The sequence below is a fragment of the Prionailurus viverrinus genome, chromosome X, assembly GCF_022837055.1.
Source record: "Prionailurus viverrinus isolate Anna chromosome X, UM_Priviv_1.0, whole genome shotgun sequence".
NCBI lineage: Eukaryota > Metazoa > Chordata > Mammalia > Carnivora > Felidae > Prionailurus > Prionailurus viverrinus.
Window position 1 is genome coordinate 12,047,875 of NC_062579.1, and position 18,868 is coordinate 12,066,742.

Below are 18,868 nucleotides of genomic sequence, written 5' to 3' on the forward strand. Positions count from 1 at the left end.
CCCTGCACCTGGCTCACAACACAGCTGCCCACAAGGAAAGTGAGGGCCAATCAGCATCCCTACCCTGCCCCGCAAGAGACAAAAAAGACTTGAAAAAGACATCATCTCTAGCCTTCTTTCTGCCCAAACGCACTATGCCACCATGTTTCATCTCTACCATGCTCCCCGTGTTGACATATAGGCTGCTGTGAGGAGTTCCGACCAGGGCTTCCAAGTGGAAAATCAGACACAAAACGTCCTCTGCTTTCAGTTTCCTCCTCAATCTATCCAGAGCCTCTACCATTCCCTGTCACCACTTCTACCTGCCAGGGAAAAGAGTGAGGGTCTAGCAGAAGCGGCCTCACGCCTGTGTCGGGGTAGTGGGAACTCGGAGGGCTGGAAGACTGGCTGAGCGTCAGATCAACGCCATGGTATTTGAAATCTCATTTGCACAGATGGGGAATTGAGAGGGAAGGAGTGTAGCACCCGGTTTGATACTAGAGGACAAAGTCAAACAAGACAGGTTCCCTGCCTTTCAAGAGCATTACAGTCTACGCTCCTACAGCTTTAACGTGCACTGCACAAGGAAGAACAAAGACTTGGATGGACAAAGCATGAGAAGGTAAGAGGAAATAAGACAGTGAGGCCTTGGAAGAGGGGAATTAGAGAGGAATCTACCACTGGAAATGCCTGCAGCACAGAAAGATCTAGGCCCAGACCAGAGAGAGAAAGTTGGGGATTATAGCTCATGAGCTCACTAAACTGGCTCAAATGTGTAATTGTTTCCAAATGGGGAAGACAACCCTGCAAGAATGAGATTATAACCATCTTCCATTATTATGTCATTTCACCCTCTGGAAAATAGTTGTACCTAAAAGGAGACCTCCTTCAAAGACAAAAAAAAAAAAAAAAAAAAGAGAGAGAGAGAGAGAGAGAGAAAGAAAAAAGAAAAAAGGCATGGCATAGCCCAGGAAAGCTAGAGGCTAGAAAGTATAGTTACCTACCAAAGCTCATCTGGGATTCTGGTAGACCAAGAATGATTCCCTCACACGTTACCAAATTATACAACTGAAAGCGCTAAGGTCTAAGGATTCTCTCTGTTGGCCAGTGGCCTAATAAAAAACTGTCAGACCGACCTCTCCTACTGTTAATTAAGAGCTACTGAGTCACTCTCAGGCTTCCAGGGCGAAGCTACTGTGTTTGCGATCCAGAGCCCCCAGAGCCCAGGGTAATGGCTGCTCTCTGGCAGCTTACCCCAGACCCCCTCCCTCTCCAGCATCTCCCCGTGCCTCACCGACACGTGCATTCGGTCTCCAGGCACTTACGAGGCAGCCTGGTGGAGTGTGAACAGTATAGGCTATGGGTTCCAACAGGGAATCCCCCAAGCTCTCAGGCTCTGTGCAAATGACTTAATCTCTTTGATACTCCATTTCTTCATCTGCAAACTGAGACTAAACATATCTATCGTGATGCGTTTTTGTGAGGATTAAATGAGATGACGTACATAAAGCACCCAGCAGGGCCTGGCCCAGGGCAGGCCCCCAGTCCTCATTAGGTTGCTTCCCATCAGTCTCCCACCCGCCTCGCCAAACCCTTCTTCTCCCTTCTTACGCGGCCCGGGGACGGTGCACTAAAAGGACTCGTGATGCATTACAGTGCATTCGGCAAAGGAAGTACCTAATGCCGTCATATAAGGTGAAAAGTATAAAGAGATATGGACAAAGAGAAAAAGGAGCAGGGCGCCTGGGTGGCTCAGTCGGTTAAGCGTCCACTTCAGCTCAGGTCATAATCTCATGGTTCATGGGTTCGAGCCCTGCTTCAGGCTCCTGCTGTCGGCACGGAGCCCACTTCCGATTCCCCCCCACCCCTCCCCTCCCCTGCTCTGCCTCTCTCAAAAAAATTATTTAAAAAAAAAAAGAGAAAAAGGAGCATTGGGGAGAGAGATTTACTTCTTTTGAGGAGATCAGGGCAGATTTTATAGAGGTAGTGATATTTGGCTGGACCTTGGAAAATTAGTGAGGTTCCAAGTGGGGGGACCCCAGAAAGCTGAGGGAGGGAGTAGGGAAGTATGATAGGGAAGGGAGTAAAGCCCACAATGGGTGCACTAATGAGCGGGTTACTACTACGGGTAACTGCGGCACAATCCAACAATCTACTAGGTTTGTAGAACATACCTCAGCATCACCTCGCCAAGGGACGAGGAAGCTGACGCAGGTGAACACAAACTCTCAGCCCTCACTGTTCTGAAGCGTTAACTCCCTGGCGCTTCTGGCTTATTCCACACACGGGCCACACATGGTCCCATCGGCACAGATCATTCTCGGTCAGAGAGACACGGGAGCCGTCAGCGTGCGTGTACTTTCCTGTTTACCTGCCCCCTTTTCATCATGTTTAAATACATTTTTCCAAAAAGACTTACGTCCCCGGGGACATTTACTCATCAGTAGAGTGGGGACATTTGATTTCTGCTCCACCAATCCCACAGTGACGTTTTAATGCCCCGAGAAGACGATGTGCGAGCATAGTTTATATAAACGTCACAGGCCTGCGACAGAGTTTGTAACTTGTGATCTCCATGGCGGTGGGGGGGGGGGGGGGGGGAGTTTGCGCCCCCTACTTATGTCTTCGGCAAGCTGTGCAGGCAGTGTAGACTCTGGGCCAATCACATCAACATCACCTGGGAGCTTGTTAGAAACGTCAGTTCTCAGGTCCTGCCCTCTACCTACTGAATCAAAGACTGTGGGGGATGGACACAGAAACCTGTTTTAACAAGTCCTCCAGGGCATTTTGCTATCTTGAGAACCGATGTTTTCAGAGGTTTGAGAACTCTGGCTTTCTGGTTATGAGCACAAATTTCAGAGCTGGCCACAAATCCCAGTCAGCCACTTCCTCGAGTAACTTACTTAGCTCTCTGAGACTCAGTGCCTTGATTTGGGAAATGGGGCTACGGCTAGGATCTCTCCTTCATGGATTTGGTTGAGAAGCTTAAGAGAGTGAATGTGTAAAGCAGGTAGGAACTTGGCACACTATAAGCAGTCAGTATGCACTTAGCTCGTGTCATTTCTTTTTGTAAAGTGTGGTGGCTCCTTGACATGCCCCAGTGCCTACTTTTTGAAAGACTGTCAGTTGTGTTTTAGCCTGTTGGGAAGTTTTCCACTTACGTTGTGTGTGTGTGTGTGTGTGTGTGTGTGTGTGTGTGTGTGTGTGTGTTGTTTACATGTCATTGTTTGCTGTTCAGTGATACTCGCTTTATCTAGCGAAGGTTCCTTGCTCCTGCCACTCTCCTCTGAATAAGAAAGGTATTTCTCTGTGTGGCCTTAATAATTCTTCTTAAAGGGGCGCCTGGGTGGCTCAGTGGGTTGGGCGTCCGACTCTCGATTTCGGCTTGGGGTCATGTTCGTGAGTTCGAGTCCTGCATCGGGCTCTGCACTGACAGGTGAAGAGCCTGCTTGAGATTCTCTCTCTGCACCTCCCCTACTTGCTCTCTGTATGTTTCTCAAAGCAAATAAAAATACACTTTAACAAAAAGAATTCTTCTTAAATAACATTGCAGGCGAGGATGCTTTCTATTTGCATAGCATGGTATTCTTTTGGCAGCTGTACCTACAGATGTTACAGCCAGGATTTCTGGCCTTTCTGCTGCCTTCCTTTATGTACCTTTCCTCCTTGTTTCATTCTAAAGATCCTCTTTTCTGAAAACCATTCTGCTTCATTTGGCTAATTCTCCATCTACTTCCCTTAAAGCTTCCATGCAGAAGTGCCTTCAAGTAGGTACTTTTTTAAAACACAGATAAACGCCAAAAATACACCCTCACGCATGCGGTCAAGTGATTTTTGACAAAGGTACCAAGACCATTCAATGGGGGAAGAACGGTCTTTTCAACAAAGAGCGCTGTGAAAAGTGGCTATCACGTGCAAAAGAACCAAGTGGGGCCCTTATCTCAAACCATATACAAAAATGAACTCAAAATGGATCAAAGCTCCTAAACACAAGAGCTAACGCTCTAAAACTCTTCGAAGAAAATGCAGGGAGAGATCTTCAGGACATCAGATTTGGCAGCGGTTTCTTGGATGAGACAGCAAAAGCACAGGCAAAAAAGTAAACAGAGATCAATTGGACTTCGTCAAAATTAAGACCTTTAGGCATCAAAGCGCACTATTAGAGACAGTGAAAAGATAACACAGAGTAGGAGAAAATAGTTACAAATTGCATTATCTGGTAAAGGATTTAATATCCAGAGTATAAAAAGAACTCTTGAAACTCAACATCAAAAAACCCCCAAACAACCCAATTCAAAAATGGGCCAAAGGTTTTAGTAGCGGCTTCTCTAAAAACACATCTATATTATGTCCACTGAGCACATGAAAGATGCTCCCCATCACTAATCAGTAAGGAGGTGCAAATCAAAACCACAATGAGATACCGTTTCACACCCACTATCGGCACAGCAGGAAAGAGGAAGTGTTGGTGAGGATACAGGATCCTTGTGCCCTGCCGGGAGGAATGTAAAATGTAGTGCCACTGTGGGAAACAGTGTGGCAGAGCCTCAAAAAGTCAACCACGGAATCACCATATGATCCGGCAATTCCACTGCTAGGTTCATGTACCCAAAAGGATTGAAAGCATGGACTCAAACTTGTACTTGTACACCAATGTTCACAGTAGCATTATTTACAGTAGCAAAAGGTGGAAATACCCCAAATGTCTATCCACGATGAATGGATAAACAAAATGCGGTCTACGCACACAATGGAGTACTATTCAGCCTTAAAAAGGCATGCAGTTCTGATACATACTACAACGTGGATGAACCCTGGGAGCATGCTAAGTGAATAAGCCAGACACAAAAGGACAAATATTATATGATTCCACTTATATGAGGTACCTAAATGACAAATTCATAGAGACAGAAAGAACAGAGGTTACCAGGGACTGAGGGGAAGGGGAATGGGGAGTTACTGTTGAACACGTACAGAGTTTCGGGGCGCCTGGGTGGCTCGGTCGGTTAAGCGTCCGACTTCCGCTCAGGCGCCGATCTTGCAGTGCGTGGGCTCGAACCCCTCGTCTGGCTCTAGGCCGACAGCTCAGAGCCTGGAGCCCGTTTCGGATTCTATCTCTCCCTCTCTCTCTCTCTGCCCCTCCCCGGCTTGTGCTCTGTCTCTCTCAAAAATCAATAAACAGTAAAAAAAGAAACACGTACAGAGTTTCTATGTGAGATGACGAAATGTTCTAAAAGTAGATAGTGGTGATGGCTGCACAAAACTGTGAATATATTTAATGCCAATGGTTAAAGGGTTAAAATGGCAAGTCTTATGCTTATTTTTCAGCAAAAAAATAAATTCTAAGTAAACACACATTACAGAGATAGAACGGGGAAAAAATGAAAGAAAAAAAATTTAAAAAGCAGGCACCTTACCTTCCAGGGATGTAACCAGAACAACATGAAGACAGATGACGGTAAGAAATATCTTGAACAGCAGTAGAAGTTCTTCGGGTCTGCCAGCATGGCCACACTGCCTGCCACAGAAAAACATCCTGGAATAAAATAAGGGGAAAACATCATCATCACAGCACGCCATAATCACAACACAGAAATACCCAAGAGGTCAGTTACTTAACCAAGGCAAACTGCAATCCTGCTTCCTTTAAATTACTCTGGTTCCAGAGAACTGGCAATGCCAGCCGGGCACTGGCTACAAAAAGCAAAACCTATATTGATTATGGGAAGACCACCCAGTGGGATATCATATTACATTCAAAATTATTTTAAAAAACAGGGGCACCTGGGTGGCTCAGCCAGTTAAGCGGAGGACTTTCGATTTCGGCTCAGGTCACGATCTCACGGTTGGTGGGTTTGAGCCCTGCGTCGGGCTCTGTGCTGATGGTACAGAGCCTGCTTAGGATTCTCTCTCTCTCTCTCTCTCTCTCTCTCTCTCTCTCTCCCTCTCTCTCTCTCTCTCTCCCTCTCCCTCTCTCTCTCTCTCTGTCTCTGCTCCTCCGCCACTTTCTCTCTCTGTCTCTCTCTCAAAATAAATAAATAAGCTTTAAAAAAATTATTTGAAAAACAAAAACCAGAAACAGACGCACAAATGCAGAAAACAAGCTCGTGGTTGCCAGAGGTGAGGAGACAGGCAAAGTAAGTGGCAGGGATTAAGAGGGACAAACTTCCAGTTATGAAATAAGTAAGTCACGGGGATGAAAGGTACGGCATAAAAAACAGTCAGAGACACTGTAATAAATTTGTATGGTGTCAGACGGTAACTACACTGAACCATGGGGAGCATTTCATCGTGTACAGAATTGTCAAATCACTAGGTTGTACACCTGAAACTAACAGAAAGAATATTGCCTGTCAACTATACTTCACTTAAGACTGCGATTTTTTAAAAAGATAGGCAAGGTAGTCCCTGTGAATTTATGGAAAACTTCAATACACGCAAGATATTAAGAGAAGAAATTAAAAACACAAAACACTGCATATATAATTAGTAATGCTATACAAAGGCTGCTTAAAACGATGCTAAGAATCAGAAGGGGTTAGAGAATCCTATAAACATTCTACTCTTACTTATGTTTTATATTGTAAAAGGATTTCCTCTCTGTTACGTGTCAGCTCATGATCAGTGCTTGCATTTTTAGTAGTCAGGAGGGGAGAGTCAACATTTTTTTCAAAAAAGCGAAGTTCGTAACAAAACTGAATTTAAAAGCTCCGTTTACCATTCATGCATCCATGCATTCGACAAACATTTATCGACGGGCAATAAAAAGAAAGGTATCGAGAGGGGTCCGGCACGCCGAGAGAACCGCCAATCCGAAGACCGCGTCCGTCCCTCTCACGGTGGAGGAGCTGGCCAGCAGCACCCCCGACGGGCGGTCGGCGCCAGCAGCCGAGGGTGGCATGGGACGATGAGGGAGGGAGAGGCCAGGCAGGAGATCACAATCTGCCCACGGGCTCAGGCACAAGCACGCTGAGCGGCCAAAGAGCGGGAGTTCAAAGGTTCTGGCTCTGCCGTGCAACGTCGGCGTGACTCTGGACGAGTCCTTTCCAGTGGCCGAGATGCCCCGTCTAGCCAACTGTGATTAACAGGACCGACCCGAGAGTGCCGCTGTATTAAGTGAGCACGGTGAAGCCACTAGAAAGGCTAGCTGTACTCTTGACTCGTTCAGTCAACAGATGCCCATTTTGCGCCCTAGTACGTGCAGGGTGAAACAGTGCAGGGGTTATGTGGGTGAGGGCATGGACAGACGGGGATAAAACACAATTTCTCAGTCTCCAGGGAAAGCTGTCAGTCTTTAAGAATCCTGTAATTTCATAGCCATCACCAATGCCACGGAGGTAACTCTTTCCTTGGACACGGCGTGATAACGTCTCAGACCAGGAGGTGAATCCCTCTCCTTCCAAAGAGGGCTGACGTTTTTTAAATCAATAAATTGTATTATATATTAATACACTACGTTCACAAACTGTAAAATGTCTCTGGTTTGGCCCTGCTCTTCAGCACGCTAATCCTCTCTCTCTTCATAATGGCATATTATTGACCCTCCCAAATGAGTCACTCGAACCAGAATGTTAATATAGCCGTGCAGAGATGTAGCAATGTCTCTCTGGAGGAAAATTTACGTGTCCGCTACAGCTACACGCAACAATATTGATGAATCTCAGAGATACAAAGTTAGATAAAGGGGCCAGACGTGAACGAATGCATATCGTACAGGAGTCCATTCGTGTGACGTACAAAAGCAGGCAAAACTGACGGATGGAGCGAGGAGCAGGGGGAGCGGCTATCCCTGGAAGGGGGTGCGGGTGGAATAATTACAAGTGCGCACAAAGGGGTTTCTGAGGTACAGGTGCCATTCTGTGTGTTCAGTTCCTGAAACTCAATCGAATTGGACACATATGGGTCTGTCACAAAAAGTTGCATTTAAAAAGCTTAAAAATCAATCTATTTTTTTTTATTTCTGAGGGCAGTTCCCCCTCCAAAAGCACTGCTATTCAAAAAACAATCTGTATTTAGTGCACCAAACCTCTACCAAAAAACTCCCTCCCATACACATGCCCTCAGGCTCAACTCTACCTGGAATTTGTAGAACTGACTTAGAAAATTTACTGCACAAATATCTGATTTCAGAGCAGTTTACTTCTGGAAAGGAACTCAGAATTCACCTAGCCTCAAACCCTCATTTGACAGACCAAGGAAGAGGCCCAACCAACATGCTCTAGGCGATGGGTCAAGGTCATCCGGCTGTTTGGTGGGACTCCTACTCTTTCTACCAGACCACAATGCTGTCCTCCTGAGGATCTGTGTCTTTGGAAGTAAACTGTTCTGAATCCACCAGGTGAAATGAATCAACGAAGTCAAAACGCTATTATATAATTTCAAAATTTTTGCCACCTCATTCTTGAGCTTTGCCAAGTCCTAGGGGAGGACCTCCTAAGTGGTACATAAGATACGGTCAAAGTTAAATTAGTCAGAGTGCACAGTGACTGGTTATTATGTGCTGGAACTTGGGCCTCTGATCAAAATAAACCACGCCTTTTCACTGAAGAGAGCTTGTACTCAACTCCCAATGACAGCAGGAAAGGCCAGAATGAAGGGTGATTCCAGCAATCATCTTGAAAAGAGAACACTGATCAAGAAGGACTTACTACAGACCAGGTGCCACAGAAAAGACCGCTTTCAGTTGTCAAGGCTGAAATACCTTTCCTCAAGGCTGACTATATATTTCCCAAAAGGAGATGTTTTATCACATTTAAAATAATGTGGCTCCTATTGCCTTCTGTATAACCTAGACAACACCCTGCTAAGTCATCACGTCCTAGGATCACTGACCAAGGAGGAAATCTGTGGATTTTGAAAGCCTTATTCATTATACACAAAAGTCATTTTTACCTTTCTGAGCTAGAACTTTTCTTCATTTTCTGGTGTAAGTTAGGTTACCTCAGTGCTATCTAGGCCATCGAGAAAGATGATTTGAAGAGCCAGCGATTCTTAGCACATTTTCAAGGTGCTAAGCATGGCTGGTGAGATAGCATCAACTGCAAAGAAAACTATCTGCTCGCATTTAAACAGTAAAATCTAGCGGCAACTGGGTGGCTCAGTCGGTTAAGCGTCTGACTGTTGATTTCAGCTCAGGTCATGATCTCACAGTCGTGAAACGGAGCCCATGTGGGGCCCCGCCCTGACAGCACAGAGCCTGCTTGGGATTCATTCATTCATTCTCTCTCTCTCTCTCTCTCTCTCTCTCGATGCCCCTCCCCTGCTCATGCTTGCATGTATGCTCTCTCTCTCTCAAAACAAATAAACTTAATAAACAAATAAACAAACAAACAAACAAACAAAGATCATCCAAAATCCATCTTGGTCCAGGGCCCCCTTTTGTGGTTGTGGACTCTGATGTACATGGCTGCCACGACATATTCAATGATCGATATTTTTTTTTGACCTAAGTAACAAGAGGTGTGATAATTGTTCCACAAGCCTCCTAGAAAATTTTATGCCTTTGAGAGAAAACAATTAACCCTCAAAAGAGCACGTGATAGACTGACATCTATTTTCTCAGAAGAAACAATGGAAGCCAGAAGACCAAACAAGAACTGTGATTATCGTTCACTACCTACAAATCCTCACTGAAACAAATCCTAAAAGATGTACGCAGGCAAACAATGAGATGTGAGATGCAACAAGGAATGAAGGAGAAGGAAAAGTGGTTAATATGTGACCAGGCCCATTCCTAACATTTGTGATATACAGGTTAAGAGTTTGAAAGGAGGTCCGGGGTGAGACGCCTGGGTGGCTCAGTCGGTTGAGCGGCCGACTTCGGCTCAGGTCATGACCTTGCAGTCTGTGAGTTCGAGCCCCATGTCGGGTTCTGTGCTGACAGCTCAGAGCCTGGAGCCCGCTTCGGATTCTGTCACCCTCTCTCTCTCCGCCCCTCTGCCACTCGTGCTCTGTCCGTCTCTCTCAAAAACTAAATAAACATAAAAAAAAAAAATTTTAAAAAAAGGAGATCCGGGTTCCTGGCTGGCTCAGTCGGTAGAGCATGTGATTCTTTCTTTTTTTAAGTTTATTTATGTATTTTGAGACAGAGAGTGTGTGAGTGAGCAGGGGAGAGGCAGAGAGGTAGGGAGAGAGAATCCCAAGCAAGCTCTGCACTGTCAGCGCAGAGCACCACGTGGGGTTCGAATCCACGAACCATGAGATCAGTGACCCGAGCTGAAGTCAAGAGTCGGATGCTTAATCAACTGAGCCACCCAGGTGCCCCACACGTGACTCTTGATCTCAGGGTCATGAGTTCAAGCCCCACAATGGGCACAGGGCTTACTTAAAAAAAATAAAAGGAGGTCCAATTTGCCCTTATTCTTCCACTAGGGCTCCATCTCAAATTACAAGAGGCTTTGTGCGTATGCATGCGGATACCCCAGCCTGTACGTTTAACCCTCCTCTCTCCCTGTAAGCAGCTACCCCTTGGTCATCCCTTAGGTCTAAAGGGATGCATACTTGCAGCATGAAGAGGCCTGCTCAGGTCCTAGAAATAGGCACAGAATGACCGGATAGGGCATTCCAGGGTCACACGTTCCAGGTGGGCATCACTTCTTTGTGTTGCGAACTTCTCACCCTTTGGAGAGGCTATGACTAGGGAAGGGCCAGAGAGGGACCTTCTAACGCATGAGACACAGGTCAGACACCCCAGTTTCCCAGAGCTAACAGGGGCACTATATACTGGTAAATCCAAATGAATGTTTACTGTATAAAACATTAATATCTTGCAGGGATAAATGAAACATGATAGCATAAAAATATGACACCTATATTATTTACATATACAGTATATAATACAGATATATATATCAATTAGGAGGTAAAAAAATGAAATTAAGAAGTTAAAGTCTTCTGGGGCACCTGGGTGGCTGAGTAGGTTAAGCGTCTGACTCTTGATTTCAGCTCAAGTCACGATCTCACGGTTCATGAGATCAAGCCCCGAGTCGGGCTCTGCACTGACAGTGCAGAGCCTGCCTGGGATTCTATGTCTCCCTCTCTCGCTCTGCTCCTCCCCCATTCATGCACACTCTCTCCTTCTCTCTCTCTCTCCCAAAACACATATTAAAAAATGTATATATAAATGGACTAAATGGTTCAATTAAAAGGCAAAGATCATCAGACTGGAAAAAAAGAATCCAAATATGCTATTTACAAGGACACAACTAGAACATAATGATACAGCAAGTTTGAAAACAAAAGGATGGGAAAGATGTGCGATGCCAATACTAAGCAAAAGAAAATATACTAATTTTTTACTATATTATCAGATTATACTAATATCAGACAAATAATGCTTTCATTTTTTTAAAAGTTTTATTTATGTATTTTGAGAGAAAGAGAGAGAAACCATGTGGGCGGGGAAAGGGTACAGAGAGCTGAAGTCCCGGAGAGAAAGAATCCCAAGCAAGCTTTGCACTGCCAGCAGAGGGCTTGAACTCACGAACCCTGAGATGGTGACCTGAGCCGAAGCAGCCGGCGTGTGTGCATTCTCTCTCTCTCTCTCTCTCTCTCTCTCAAACTCTTCCCTCCCTCCTTTTTCAATTTTAAGTATATGTTAGGCCTTGTATTTTTCTCTCCATGTCTCTGAGCTTTTCTTTTGTATTTCATATCTGGAGCTCCAGTTTGCTTCATTAGGCCCATAAGCTCACACAGAAATGGTTCCTTTGTTTACATTACCTCCTTGAGTTCTTGCTTTCCCTTCATCTCCGGCCTGGTAATTCTTTTCTCTCTTGTTAGCTCTTTGCTATATTTAAGAAAATGCTCTTAATATTTTGTTCACAATTTTTTATTGTATCCAGCAGAAGGTTTGGTGTGAATAACTGAACCCAATATATTCTTGGATCACTGAAGAAAATTTTTTTTCTGAGGTATTTGCTGAATCAGGGTCTTTTAGTCGACTTTGAATCGAAATTTAGTTATGTTCTTACTAATAGTTACCTGATTCTTTTTTTAGAGTAGTTAAACATATAACCAGAGACTCTAGGGGGGAAAAAAAAACAACCTTGAGATTCTCTGACTTCTTTGACAGTTGAATGATCCAAGTCAACTGCTTCATTTGCACTGAGAACCTCTCCAGTACCTCCCTTTTCAATTTCCACTTGTGCAAGTCTGGTTAGTCAACACTTATGACTCACTGTAAATATCTCAAAGGCATAAAATTTTCTAGGAGGCTTGCAGAACAATTATCACACCCCTTGTTACTTAGGTCAAAAAAAATATTGATCATTGCAGGTGTCGTGGCAGCCATGGTATAATCAAATTATGGCAATTAACCAGAGGTAACAGAGCATAACCCTTACCGAGACCTGCCCTAAAGTGGTCTCAAGCTATTGCCCCCCTCCTTTTAAATCTTATTCTCTAGTTATTCTATATTTAAAGATAGATTTATCATTTATTGCCATCCAAAGCTGCACTGATGGCATACATATCTTTCAAAATATGATCATTGTTAGTATGTTTAAAGAAATTGAAGAGATCTAGCACATTTCTTGGAGGGGTCCAGCCGGGCTGTGGCATACAGTCATGTAGCTTATACACACTGTACAACCCCAGGGATTGCCATGCACATCAGAGTCCGCAACCACAAAAGGGGGCCCTGGACCAAGATGAATCTTGGGTGATCTTTCTTTCTTTCTTTCTTTCTTTCTTTCTTTCTTTCTATTTTTTAATTTTTTAATTTTTTGGTTTTTTTAAATTTATTTATTTTTAAAGTTTATTTATTTGTTTTGACTCTCCTGAGGAGCTTAAGTAGCTTACCGACTGAGCCACCCAGGTGCCCCAAATAATACTTTAAAGCAAAGAGCGTTACCTGTAACTAAAATGGTTCATTCCTAAAAGGTTCAATTCAATAGGAAGATGACAAATTTACATCTCTATTATCATTTGGTAAAATTCAAATAAGAAAGCCACTAAGGATACAGAATATTTGAATGACACATTTAACGAACCTGACTTAAAGACCATGTATGAACCCTCCACTCCATTTGGAGTATTTCTGAAAACCAAGCCATACAAGAAGTCTCAAAACTGTTTTACAGAATTGGGGAAAAGAAAAGGAGCATGTTCTCTGACCACAAGACAATCAAGCCATAACAAAAAGTTAAACTGTTATTTAACAGATAACTTAGAGGTCAAAGAAGAAGCCATAACATACATTAGAAAATATTTGATAATATAATAAAAACACTTTTTCAAAACATGTGGGGCACAGCTAAAGATCTGTAAAGTTTACATCTTAAATGTACATATTAGAGGGGTGCCTAGGTGGCTCAGTCGGTTAAGTGTCCGACTTCAGCTCAGGTCATGATCTTGAGGTTCTTGGGTTCAAGCCCCGCATCGGGCTCTATGCTGACAGCTCCGAGCCTGGAGCCTGCTTCGGATTCTGTCTCTCTCTCTCTCTCTCTCTCTCTCTCTCTCTCTCTGCCCCTCCCTGACACTCACGCGTGTGCGCACGCTCTCTTTCTCTCAAAAATCTATTTAAAATTTTTTTAAAAAATTTAAATAAATTTGAAATAAATTAAATACATAAAAACTTTAAATGTACCTATTAGAAAACAAGAAAGCCTTAAAATTAATAACTTAAGCTCCTTCTCAAGAAGTTTGAGAAAAAAACCCCAGCAAATTAAGCCCAAAGAATTAGGGGGCGCCTGGGTGGCTCTGTTGGTTGAGCCTCCAACTTCGGTTCAGGTCATGATCTCACAGTTCATGAGTTCGAGCCCCGTGTTGGGCTCTGTGCCGACAGCTCAGAGCCTGGAGCCTGCTTCGATTCTGTTGTCTCCCTCTCTCTCTGCCCCTTCCCCACTCGTGCTATGTATCTCTCTGTCTCTCAAAAATAAATAAAACATTAAAAATAACCAAAGAATTAGAAAGGAAATAACAAAAATAAAAGCATAAAATAATGATATAGAAAAAAAAGACATAAAATAAAGGTTATTAACATAGCCCAGGTTGGTGTTTGAAAAGAAAATTCTGGCAAATTTAAGAGGAGGGGAGGGAGGGAGGGAGGCAAAGGGGGAAGAAAAGAGAGAGTATCAGCAAATAACCAATGGAAAGAATTTAAAAAGCAACATAACTGAAAATGCTATAAACATACAAGATTGAAGGATTTTAGGAATAACTTTATTCAATAATTTTGAAAATCTAGACAGAAATGGGCAAATCCCTATGTAAAACATACAACTTACCAACAAAGAATCAAGAAGAAATAGTAAACATGAATCGATGTATAACCATTAAGTCTCAAAAAATTTCCCAAAGACAAAGAAAAGTCTGGTCTCAGATGTTTACACTGGTGATTCTAGCAAATGTTTAAAAAACAAGAATTTCAGTCTCACAAACACTCCAGGAACGGAGACAGACAGCACAACCTAACTCATTTTCACCAGGCTAGGACAACCCTGATGCCAAAACCTGACAAGGAAAGTCCTCACAGTTTGACCCATTTCATAAATCAAATGAGACTATTTACAGAAGTCTCTGTAATGCTCACAGAAATGTCTAGCAGCAGTTTCAAATCTTGTAAACTGGGGTAATTTGAATAAATATAGCACAAAAGGAACCATTCCAAACTTCAGCAACAAAATGTTTTGAAGATAAAGTCATCGAGAACTAAAGCCAGCAATGCTGTAAAAAGAGAAATGACCGCTCATATGCTCCCAAACACCCATGTCCTAACGATGACAGAAACTCGGTTAACCGGTAAGTGCTGCATATGAACTCCAAAATGGCAGCTTTGTGTGTCATTTACCATAGCGAAGTCAAGTCAAGGGGGAACCATATGGCATGACTGTAATATGAAGCTTTCACGTCTCTAGAAGCAAATGGAAGGACGTGATTTGTTGGGTCTTGACGGTGCAAAATGATTTCCTCAGGAAGCATTAAGCGCTTTCTAACGCAGGGGGGAGAAAAAGCTTTATTCAATACAAGTGAATGCGATACCACATGTGCAAGATTAGAAATAAATCGTGCACTTAAAGTAAACAAAACTCCGTGAGAGGCGTTCTACTTTTCAACTCCCTCAGTCATCTCCAAATTTCTCTGCTGCCCTACCTGCAATCCACTATCCTCTTGATTACCCATGTGTGAATTACCCAAAGGCAAAGCGAAAGCCTGCTTTGTCTCTCCCCTCAGTCTTCAGGCTCCTCTCCCAACGCCCGGTAAATACGTCGAACAAAAGCATGCCTGCTAGAGCCGTCCGCCTGCCTTCGAATCCAGGCTCCACCACCCACAGTGTGACCTTAATCTGTCCCTTAAATTCTCTGGACATAAATTCTTCATCTGGGGGCACCTGGGTGGCTCATTTGGTTAAGTACCCGACTCTTGGTTTTGGCTCAGGTCACGATCTCACGGTTCGTGGGCTCGAGCCCCGCGTCGGGCCCTACGCTGACAGCACGGAGCCTGCTTGGGATTCTCTGTCTCCCTCTCTCTCTCTCTCTCTCTGCCCGCCCCCTGCTCGTGTGCACATGTGCTCTCTCCCTCTCAAAATAAAAAAATAAACTTTAAGATTTTGGAATTATTTCCTACATTCATCTAGTTTTGCTGATGTTGTTTCAAGTTTTTATTTAAATTCTAGTTAGTTAACATATATGGTGAAATTGGTTTCAGGGGTAGCATTTAGTGATTTTTCACTTACGTACAATACCCACTGCTCATCACAAGTGCCCTCCTTAGTACCCATCACCTATTCAGCCCATCTCCCGTCCACCTCCCTCCATTTGTTCTCTGTCATTAAGTCTCTTAGCATTCATCTAGTTTACAAAAATTTATTGAGGTTCTGTTACATGCAAGGTACTACACATGGGACTTATGATACTACGATAAACAGGACAGATATCTTTCCTGCCCTCCAGAACTCACAGCCACTATGCACTTGGATTCACTGGTCATTGGTGTAGCCAAATAAATAGTGACTTTTTTTTTTAACTTTCTCTTCATGGTCCATGCGAGTCAACTTAGCCTAAAAACAAAAACAAGGCACCAGAACACAACATCCTCTCCTGTATAGACTCAGTCTCCACCTCACCCCCACCCCAGCGGCATGCAACTCCACCCACAGCAGGCACTCAAAAAAAGATGTTTTAATTGATTTGGTCTGGAATCTGTGGCTACACAATAATTTCATCAATATGGAGAGGAAAAAAAATAGGAGACTCTCCTTACAAGCCTCCTCAAGATGGTGATCTGCACCAAAAGATGGGGACAGGGGTGGGGCAGAAGTACACGGTTTGTATCATCAGGAGATCGTATTTGAGAAGAAGTGAGGTACGAAGGAAAGCAAACCACCCTCCAGTATTCTGTGTCCTTCCTTGCTTTTGTCATCACACCAGGCCAACTCCTGCTTCAAGTCCCAGCGTGGCCATTCACTAGCTGGGTGACCTTGCTCAGACATTTTAACCTTATTTACAATAATAACTTATAGGGATTTAACATAGTAACAACGTGTATTATTTATCATTTAAATTATAATAGGATTGTTCTAATTTATGTTAACTGCAATAAACCGTTGTATCAGTTACAAGATTTCTATTGTTTATACCAGTCAAGAACCAGAAATAAGCAATATTTAGGTGTCTCAAAGGAAACAGGAAGTATAAGTCAGTAGTGGTTTAAAAAGTCCTGCGTAGGGGTGCCTGGGTGGCTCAGTCGGTTAAGCATCCGACTTCAGCTCAGGTCGTGATCTCGCAGTTCGGGGGTTCGAGCCCCGCGTCGGGCTCTGTGCTAACAGCTCGGAGCCTGGAGCCTGCTTTGGATTCTGTGTCTCCCTCTCTCTCTGCCTCTCTCTCTCTCAAAAATAAATAAACATTAAAAAAATTCTTTTAATTCCGTGTAGAAGAGTTGGGAGCAGAAATCTGGTTGGGAGGAGCCTTTGGAAGCTTCATGGGCACAGCACTTTAGGTAAGAAAGAGAATGTTCAGGGGCGCCTGGGTGGCTCAGTCAGTTGAGCGTCCAACTTCAGCTCAGGTCATGATCTCACGGTTCACGAGTTGAGCCCCTCATCAGGCTCTCTGCTATCAGCGCAGAGCCCACTTCGGATCCTCTGTCCCTCCTCTCTCTCTGCCCCTCCCCCTCTCATGCTCTCTCTCTCTCCCCCCAAAATAAAGTTTTTTTAAAAAAGAAAGAGAATGTTCAGTAGTCCATTTCAATGCATGAGAAGAGCTATTGGAGACAGGGAAGTCAGTCCAGGGAGAAGGAAAGGGGAAAAGAGTGAAACCAAATCCCAAAGAGTTCTCTGGAAATGATCGTTTTCCTTCCCCAGAGTTTATTGCGTCACATAACTTCAAAATCTGTACCCATTAGTGAAAGTTCTCAAAAAAACAACTGGACTAGCAAGAAGAAATGGTTCCACAATAGAATCCCTGAGGAAAAGAAAATGTCTACAGAAGAAGCCTCCAAGTGGGAGTGAGGAGTTTAAAACAAAACAAAACAGAATACAGTAGTTAAGGGGATGGGGATTTGAAATGAAGGGAGGTCATTTGAGGGGAAAAAAAAACAATCAAATATGTTCATTATTTCTACAATACTATCACATAGAAATAGCCTCACTCACCTGACAGGAAGTTCAAACGAAAAGATGGAGACTCTGCACAAATCTGAAAATGAAAAAAAAAAAAAATTAGATCAATGGCAAGTTGGCTTCTTGGCACCATAATGCTTCAAGCTACCATCAGCCCATCAGCCATGGCCCACAGACCACCCTGCCATATACCAGGGCTTGAACTTGGAAGCAGAGTTAACAAAAGAAATGGAGGAAGCAAACCCTGCTCTTAAGGAACTCATTTTAAACTGAAGACCAGCCCAAAGCCACTGTTGGGGAGGAGCGGGTTAATGTTTTAGTAGCGTTTATGACTGCTCAGTCTCAGGCTTCATTAACAGCATCATAGGGGCACTGGAGAATGCAATGGCCAGGTCGGCGGGGAAGGGAGTCCCTTCTAGAAACCATGCTTTGTCAGATATTTCTTTATGTTTTTGTGACTTAACTTCCCTAGAACATAAACTCCTTGATACCAAGAATTGGGTCATTTATGTTTCTTGTGCCCCTAAAGCCAGAGGCAGAATTCTTTCTCCACAGGGGGACCACATAAATAACTGTATTGACTGTTACGTGTGGCTCAGAATTGGAAGGGAGATGTGGGGGTATGGGCAATGACCTGAGTGAGGGACAAGGCAGATGCATACCGGCGAAAGGGAAAGGGATGCCCACCCAAAGCAGAGTGCAATGTTGACAAACTGACTTGTATCTTTCAGAATTATTCCATTACGCTTTACTTCGAAACCAAAACACTGGTATGACTATTAACTCGAAGAGTTAATACGCTTCATACGAGAAGAGAACTCACTTCATACAATGGTGTTCCCTCATGTGAAATACAGGCATAACGGTTTTCAAATCAAGATTTGTTAAGAGGAAAAAATCTATAGGTAATCTTGGAACCAAGTGACCTACTTCTGGCTTCAGTCAACAGACAGAAGTTCAATGCTCAACGAAGAATCCAAGATATGAATTCAAAGAACAAATAAGGAGTCATGGTGAGTTTCTATTGATCATGATATGTTCTTTACCCAAAAAAAAAAAAAAAAAGTAGTTCTTGGGACACCTGGTGGCTCAGTTGGTGGAACATGTGACTCCTGATCTTGGGGTTGTGAGTTCGAGCCCCACACTGGGTACAGAGATTACTTAAAACTAAAATCTTAGAAAAAAAAAGTAGCTCTTAATAAAGTCTGATATGTCAGAAAAACTTCATTAAGCAATGTTTAAAGAAGACAAAAACGAAGGCCAAGCATGACATCCTGTCCTAGGATGAACAAATTGCAAACACATGGCCCAATGCTCAATGTGGAATGAATGTAG

At 43.5% G+C, this 18,868-nt stretch overlaps 1 protein-coding gene across 3 annotated transcripts in view; it reads right to left on the bottom strand.

Moving 5' to 3' along the window:
• Positions 1-18,868, bottom strand: part of ADGRG2 (adhesion G protein-coupled receptor G2) — a 137,619-nt gene that overhangs the window by 78,490 nt on the left and 40,261 nt on the right. For all 3 annotated transcript variants that reach the window (XM_047843578.1, XM_047843577.1, XM_047843580.1), the window contains exons 2-3: positions 17,567-17,609; positions 5,397-5,515 (exon numbers count right to left, since the gene is read on the bottom strand). In XM_047843578.1, coding sequence (XP_047699534.1) covers positions 5,397-5,514 — 118 coding nt within the window. In that variant the 5' untranslated portion in view covers position 5,515; positions 17,567-17,609. The remainder of the gene's footprint in view (positions 1-5,396; positions 5,516-17,566; positions 17,610-18,868) is intronic.